Below are 8416 nucleotides of genomic sequence, written 5' to 3'. Positions count from 1 at the left end.
TAGACATACCTTGCTTGATCTTGAGGAGGATAGGGTAGGAGAGGTAGAAGTGATAGATAAGGGCAAAAACGTGTTAAAAAACTCAAAGTACAAGTTTATTGTATATTAAAAAAAGATAAAACTACGCGACAGCAAAAGACGCGGGATTTTTTTAATAGTATTGCAACGCTTTTTCATTGCTATAGACGCTGCGCTGAGTAGCACTTTTTCACTGTTGAGCAACGAAAAAACACTACTGGGTAGCGATATTGCACTGCTATAGCTAGCAAAAAAGAGTTACAAAGGAGCGATATATCGCTGCTGAGCATCATGAAAACCCCTGATATTTTTCTTCAAAAAACCATGCAAAAATGCTGCTACGCTCTCGATGTGTTATAGTGTTGATATCCAACTGATTATACATTCTAACCATGATGTGTTGCCAATGCAATAATACACCTGATCGTAGTCATATGATCGTGTGGGTGCAAAGGTCTCATCATAATCTATACCCTTTATTTTGAGCATTACCCTTTGTAAAAATCCTTTCCTTGCAGTAATATCAATGCTACTATTAGCTTTACACTAAAGCTTATAAACCCACTTTGTACCAATGGCATTTTTACCATAAGGCACCAAGTGTCATTTTTGAGGATTGAGTCATACTCATCCTACATGGCCTACATCCACCACCAATGATAATTTTCCTTTACTTCCTCAAAGGAAACACGTTCCTCTTTATTGCAGATATACTGGCAAGAGCATGATCCATAAAAGAATAAGATACATGATGATAAACTTGCACGTGTCATCTTGCTAGGTATAGGTAAAGGAGTAGCTAATTTGCTACCCGACAATGTCTGCACCAACCATTTTGGCATACTCTTGGACACCTGTATGGCTTCCCTTTTCTTATCCACCACTATATCATCGATAATTGCATCATTAAGAGCCTGTTCTATGGGTTGAAATTTGAGCCGATTTTCAGCCACTATGGGCTGATTTGCAAGACCTTTTGGAGCATTCATTTGCTCCATATGTGGCTACCTGACATTGTATAAAGATAGGAGTGTATCAAAGATGTCCTATGAGCATACATTTTTTAAAAAAAAAACATAAAAGAATGGGTTGAACTGAGTTCTCAACAAAGACAAGATCTCTACTCTCACCAAAATTTTCTTTGTGGTGGTGGCTAAATGGTAGCTTCTATACCCTTTGTTTTTCCTAAGCTATATCCCAGAAAAATAGATTTTACCACCTTATCATCTAGCTTATTGCATTGTTGATTAAGCATAAGAGCATAAGAAAGATAATAAAAAACATACAAATGAGCCACAAAGGGCGTCTTGCCATTCCAGGATTTAAAAGGGGTAATTGTTTGTAAGGCCTTGGTGGGGCATGTGTTTATAGCAAATAAGTGGCACACATAACTACCTTAAACCAATAAACATGCAGCAAATCGTGGCCTTTAACCATGCAATGTGCCATCTCCATGAAGATTTATTCTTCCTCTCAACCACACTATTTATAACGCACTGTGCATTGATGTTTTATGCCTCATTTAGCCATATATACATGAAACTGCTTTGACATATACTCCCTCCCCCTCGATCTGGATGAAGGGTGCCAACTTTACATGTAGACACATTCTCAGTCATAGAAACAAAATGTCTAGAGCATGTAAACACCTCTGACTTGGCCTTCAATGGATACACCCAAGTGTGCCTGGAGTAGTTAATCAATAAAAGTCACAAAGTAAAGATATCCCTCCATCGATGATGTTCTCAGAAGACCATATACATCATTGTGTATATAAGTTTTAATTTCTAGATGCCATTAACTAATCCATTTTTTGGGAATGATTCTTATTGCATATTCTTGCCTAAAATGCATCCCTAACATGCAGCTATGACACCATCTCTTGCCTTTTAAGGTGAAACAAACTACCAAAATTCAGGTGACCAAAGAGGACATGCCATAGCTCTGCGTCACTCATCATAGCATGTGTGATAGTAACTGAACAAGCATTATGTGCTAATCTCTCATACATGTCTAACCTCTGTAAAGCCCATGGCTTAGAGTATCGGATACCATAGTGATGTCTCCATCACTCCGATCATGAATAGTACACACTGCCACATCAACGAATTTGACCACTAGTCTTGTCCTAGCAATGGAAGAGACTGACAGCAAAAGTTCTTTTTTATGCTTGGCACAAATAAGACTTCTGAGAGAGTGATCATCCCACCATTTGTAGTAGTGTTTTAGTAGATATGACGATGAGCTATTTTGCATGTGATTATTCCTCCTTGAGGAAAATAAATCACACAGACGCAAGTGAGGAAAATAAACCACCTAATTAATGAGCTAATTAACAACTCATATGAGGAGTTAATTATGAAGGATGGGGCCTTAGGCACTATGATGTGGATGAAACCTTTAATTACATGCATGGACATGACTGTACATTATTGATAAAACTTATGTAAATTAATCAGATGTTTTACCATAACATGACATTATTGATAAAACTTGGCTAAAGTGATCATATATATTTCACATTGTGCGAGCCATGCTATGTGTGCGTGAGGTAAAAATTTATGGATGCTTTACACTTTTCTTGAAAACCATCCAAGGTTAAAGGACTTCATTAACCCCAACTATTACATGGTTCAAGGGTGGCATGATTGAAGCTATAATAGAGGATTTCATATGGAATGTTTTCTTGAAAACCATCCAAGGCTAGAGAACTTCATATGAAACGTTTTCTTGAAAACCTTCCACGATTAGAGCTAAAAAAGAAAAGGCAAGAAGAAATTATCTTACACCAAAATTTAAAATGTATGATTTTGATAGGTTAGGATGCCTATAATGATGCACTTGGGATATTACAAGTTCACTACAATATCATTGTGGAAAATCATAGTACATGTCTTAAAACACAAGTTTTGGAGATGGTTGAACAACCATAGGATGAATTTCCAATCTTCTTAAGGGTGTCCGACCCTATTCTAGTGAAGGCTATATGGACCCTATTCTAGCGAGTTTCCAATCATATTAAGAGTGTACGACCCTTAATAAGATTGGAAACTCATTTACAATGTTTCCTGCATATTTAGAGATTGTTAAAAAGCTAGTAATGAACGAGTTTCCAATGATATTAAGGGTGCACACATTATGCCTCACCAAGCCATGTGGACCCCTGATGGAGGTGGTTGAACAACTAGAGAAGGATGTTTGAATCTTATTAAGGATGTTTCCCTATGGTTTAGGCCGCATGGAAACCAACCACTACATGCTTCTAGATGTTTAAAGACAACTAAATCAAAGGTCGCATTGGTCTCAATCGATTCTCAATTCGATCATCTACAAGTCCAATATTATGTGTGTTTACATATATTAGAGGCTTTAAACTATAGAACAAATTTTGGCCGAAATTATCAATGTTCCCAATCGACTTGAGATCAATTAAGCCTACTAGAGCCACACTATAGTCACTTTGATTTTTCATTTTTACACACACACACACACACACACACACACACACACACACACACACACACACACACACACACACACACACATACACGCTTTCTCAAGAAAAATTACCTATGTAAACTCTTTTATTTGCCATAAAATACCCAAATCTATGGTCCCTATTGAAATGCATTTATGCTATATGACTAAGCATGTCCTTTTGTACTTTACAAAAATAAAGAAAGAAAATAGTAGATATATGGAAAGAGATTTATATAGAAGTATAACATGGAGCTTCATTTTTGGGCCACCATGAACACCAAGCACCTATAGTTAATTATTTTTGTGATCAAAGTAAAGGGGTCAGGAAAAATTTTCTATTTGATCAAAAGCCCTAAAAGGCTGTTGGAAACATAGAACATATCCATCTTTTCCTTACAAAATTCCTTGAACAATTGAATTCACCAGCTAAGATGGCAAATTGAGGGCACTTATTTGGTGAATAATTGAATGAGAATTGAATTCATCTAAGATGGCAAATATATTCTAATCATTCATATAAGAAATAAGCACTACCATTTGACAAAAAAACAATGATCTTGAAAAGACATGATGGCACAAAGAACGTGAATTAATAGGTCATGCATGATTGGGTGAGAGGAAAATATAAGGGCACTTATTTGGAATAATTAAACAAGCTAGCGATGTTATAAAGCTAGGTTCTCTCTCTCTCTCTCTCTCTCTCTCTCTCTCTCTCTCTCTCTCTCTCTCTCTCTCTCTCCCCCTCCCTCCCGCCATGCTAAATAATTACTTATATCTATCACAAAACATTGAGGATGTTTGTGAATGCTCAACCCCTCAAACAAACATCTACATGTCAAGATGCTTGAAAAAGTGGTGATGTTAGAGTTTCACCTTTAAAGACAAATTCAACAAAACACCAAATGCCAACTAGTCAAAAATGTTTGAGTATGGCTCCAAGTTTTGGGAGTACACATGTTATTTGCTTTAACCTAGAAGTTGTTTGAAATTGAAAAACCTTCACTTTAGATTGATAGGAGAAGAACCGTTTCCAAAAAAAGAGAGGAAATAGTTATAATGGTTGAAAGTATGAAGAATATGCGTGTTTTATATTACCAATTTATTTTTTTTAAAGGAGGGGGAATTTTATCTTCATTGTTCCATGGTGAAAATGATTGATAAAAGCTCATTAAGGTTAACTATTTCTACACCCGCCTTGCTGCTACTGTGCTGCCCTCACCATGCATAGTCTGGCCCTTTGTAAAGCGTTGCCACGTGGCTAGAGGAGGAAGAGAAGAGATTAGCTAAAGAGAGTGACACGTGGCATGAGAAAACTTGAGCTTAATAAAATAGATGAGATATGATGAACCTGATGCAACAACTATTGGAGATGGGGTGAGCATGCTTTGGGGGCTACTGGCTTCTCATAACTTGGCTTGTAGTGTAATTTGATCGAATGAAATTCGAAAATCTTGGTTGGAATTCGATGTTGCCTTAAATTTTAAAGGATGAAATCTATACATTTTACATTTGTATTTTTTTTTTGTGATTTTCAAATTTAAATTTTGTTAAGCCTAAGCATTATCTTTAATTTTAAGGGTTGAAAAAAAACTTTTTTTTTTCGAGCGCCTCTACTCTAGTATTGCCCTGTTAGTCGAGAATTTTAAAGCATGGGAGAGTTTTAATCTGGCAGAGCTAAAGCGAAAACTTCACGAGTGCTTACGCTTCCGAGTCTAGAAGAAGCACAGGCGCGGATGTAGAATACCTAACGCATCGTGCTGGAAGCAGGTGGGTTGGGTTGCCTGTAAAGGTGAGTCTTTGAAACCAAGATAAATAACACCACCACTTAGTTAATCCAACTCATAGGTAATTTAAAAAATCTCTGAAGTACAATAACGATGCTTTTTTGGCGGATTCGCGAAACAAGCATCCGCTCTTATTAAATCGAGCACGCCGGAAAATGAAGTACTTCTTTATTTTGTGCCAACCAGTCTAGAGTCTATGGCTATTATTAACATATGGTGAGAATCAGATGCTTTCGTGAAGCTCAGCCAGCGCGCCGCTGAGGGTCGGCGCCATCGGGCATCGGGCGTACCGCTGGCTGTAGTTGTTGGTGGCCATGGCGCACATGGAGCGAGCGGATGGCGAGGATTTGAGCGGCACAAGCGGCAAGTTGTCGCACGTGCACACCTCGATCATGAAGCCGTCGGGGTCGTGGAAAAAGATCTGCTCCACCCGGATTCCCCCTTCCTCCACCTGCACCCGCACATGCGGCACTGCTAGCTCCTTCAGCCGCTCCTCCACCTCCCCTATATCCTGGCAGTCCGTCTGCACGTTTGGCAGGCCGGCCACCATTGATCAATAGCCATCATCCATGAATAAGATAGATATATGTATAATTGATAGTACTGCTAGGTAACCACATTATCTTACTTGAAAAGACATATGATTATCTTTGGGATTAATCTCCGTCTTAGTAGGCAGCTCACGTGGAGTAGGATCTTGAATCAAGTGGATTCCAATGCCGTAGTTGAAAAGCCTACACATGCGATTATTATAAGTCGTGTTGCTCACAGTGATTGATATACATATTAATCTACAGCCTACACATGCGATTATTATAAGTCGTGTTGCTCACAGTGATTGATATACATATTAATCTAAAGGCGATTAATACAACTTAATGAGAGCGGAAGAAAATTAATTATCGTGGGAGCTTAGCACTAACCATGCTCCATCAAAGTCGAAGGAGCCGGGTCGCTTGATGGGGACAAAGCCAAGCACGCCTTCGTAGAAGGCGACGGAGTTCTCGACGGAGGAGCAGAGAACGGAGATATGGTTGACAGAGGAGATGGGCAAGGGCTTGATGGCCATGTGAAGCACGTGACGGGCGGGGACCGATGAAGGAGCTTGAATCTGATGAAGGAGATAGGATTGCAAGGGGGAGGCTGGATATTAAAACGCGTCACTAGTGGGGGGAGCCGAGTATGAGGATGCACAGCGGTGGTGGTGGTAATGTATATATATTGACCAAGTTTCTGATGCCCACGCTGGCGGATGAGCTGTCGGCTGCTGTCCACGAGCATCACGTGCATGCAGAGGGCCGACGCCAGGCTCCTGACTGCTGAGCTCGCAAGTCTCTACAGACCATGTGGCATGGGCCCCCGTGAGTCGACCCGTCCGCCTACAGTTCTATCATCGTACTGTTCCTCTGGTTGGGCGCAGACGTAATACAGGAGGCGTCGTAGTACGTGCCGCAGCTTCTTCAAGGTTTTTTTTTTAATTGGGTGAAGCGGCTGACAGGAAGATACGCGTGACAACGCGATGATGGCAACAACTACGCCTAAAAAAGATTGACGAGACCCTGCTTGCATGGCATCTCCCCCTCAAGGAGGGTGATGTTTCTTGTACTCACTTGGCATGCCGCATGACTTGCAGTATCAAAACAAACCTAATTCTCATAAGCAGCCGGGATTAGCACCACAAAATCACCTGAATGCGGTAATTATAACTTAAACACCTAAAGTTTTGCCCCCTTGAAGGTAACGCTAATAATGCCAGATTCCCAGCACCATCATCGACAGTACGGCTCCTCTTTCGTATCAAACTTGACTTTCCATTCCAAAGAGTTTCTTCTTGGGTTCTCACAAACGCTTACGTGCATTTCTCTCTCCTAGTCTAACTCTAGCAAACATAAATCCACCCTCTCCCCTTTATTCTTTATTCATGCATTGCGCCTACTAGCTTCAAGAGGAAATAGTGGCCTCCCACTCAGCTTTCAACTCAACCTCTAATGCCCATTGCCTACTAAGGCATGCATCCCATGCAACCTTCGAAAGAACCCCGTGTACAATGTGTGTTTGGACCTTTAAATTTCGCAAAAAAGCTTCAAATTTTAAGGTTGAAGGTTCAAAAATTGCTAGTATTTAGAAGGTTTGAATGGTAATACCTACAAATTTTCTTTAAAAAATTTTAGAATTTATACGTGCTTTTGTAAGATAGGTTTTCAACCTAATGGAGATTCCCCCCCCCCCCAAAATGCTCGATTTAATTAAATGCCCATCTCCCATGGGCTAGTCCATGCAAGCCTTTGAAAGTACAGCTAGAATGGCCATACTAACCAAGTCTTGTCGTTCCGTAATCCATGAGTTTCCATCTTTTTGACATCATCTTTAGTTTCCATACTTTCCTGGTCCACATATTAGGATGTATGTCTAATAGAGTAGCCTCCTTTTTATCAACGATACGTGTCATGATAACATTTTTACAAATCCAATAAATTGACTTTATTGATTTTAGTCTTCTTTGAAAAATTATATACGCATGCACATTGTTATGATTTGCTTTACTTCCCCGTTTACTTGCTAGTTCATCTTTCTTGTTTCTAGGGTACACATTGTATAATTCACTATGCTTGATTTAACAGCCATAGCTATCATCTTGCTTTCTTGTAAAGGATGAACTCCCCTTTGAAGGGTACTTCAAGGATAAGCATGCAATTATTATGAGTTTCTTTCCGTGCTATTTCATCTTTCTTGTTTCGGAGGTACACATATGTATCTTTCAAGACACTGTCCTTTGATTAAAGGCCAAAACTTTCACCGACCTCTCTTTTAAAGGGTGAACTCATGTTTGAAGGGTACTTAGAGGAACCAACACAATAATGGATTTTGTTTTCACCATGTTTCTAGAATGGTAGCATACCATGTTTTTTTTTTGTTTACATGTCATATTTCACCTTTGAACAATTATTTTTATATTTTGTAAAGTTTGGAAATAAATATGGAACTCAAGCACAAGCTTCCAAGATATGTAAAAGTGTCTCCAAAAAGTCTTCAAGAGGAAATGCTTTCTTTATACTATCAAACATGGGTTCAACCTTAGACTTTAGCATAGTGTCATAATGCATGCATGTCCTTAGTGCCAGGGTGTTTTTCAT

At 39.3% G+C, this 8416-nt stretch overlaps 1 protein-coding gene across 1 annotated transcript; it reads right to left on the bottom strand.

Moving 5' to 3' along the window:
• Nucleotides 1-5323: 5323 nt before the first annotated feature.
• On the bottom strand, nucleotides 5324-6475 carry LOC147640647 (glyoxylase I 4-like). Its single transcript, XM_086808661.1, has 3 exons — nucleotides 6206-6475; nucleotides 5911-6016; nucleotides 5324-5805 (listed from the first exon to the last, which is right to left on the bottom strand). Exons 1-3 carry the CDS (start codon nucleotides 6349-6351, stop codon nucleotides 5506-5508), a joined length of 552 nt encoding a protein of 183 aa, XP_086664787.1. The 5' UTR covers nucleotides 6352-6475; the 3' UTR covers nucleotides 5324-5505.
• Nucleotides 6476-8416: the final 1941 nt, after the last annotated feature.

This window comes from Cibotium barometz, chromosome 2, assembly GCF_041138505.1.
Source record: "Cibotium barometz isolate CiBa-2024 chromosome 2, ASM4113850v1, whole genome shotgun sequence".
Taxonomy (NCBI): domain Eukaryota; kingdom Viridiplantae; phylum Streptophyta; class Polypodiopsida; order Cyatheales; family Cibotiaceae; genus Cibotium; species Cibotium barometz.
This window is presented reverse-complemented; position numbering and strand designations above follow the sequence as displayed.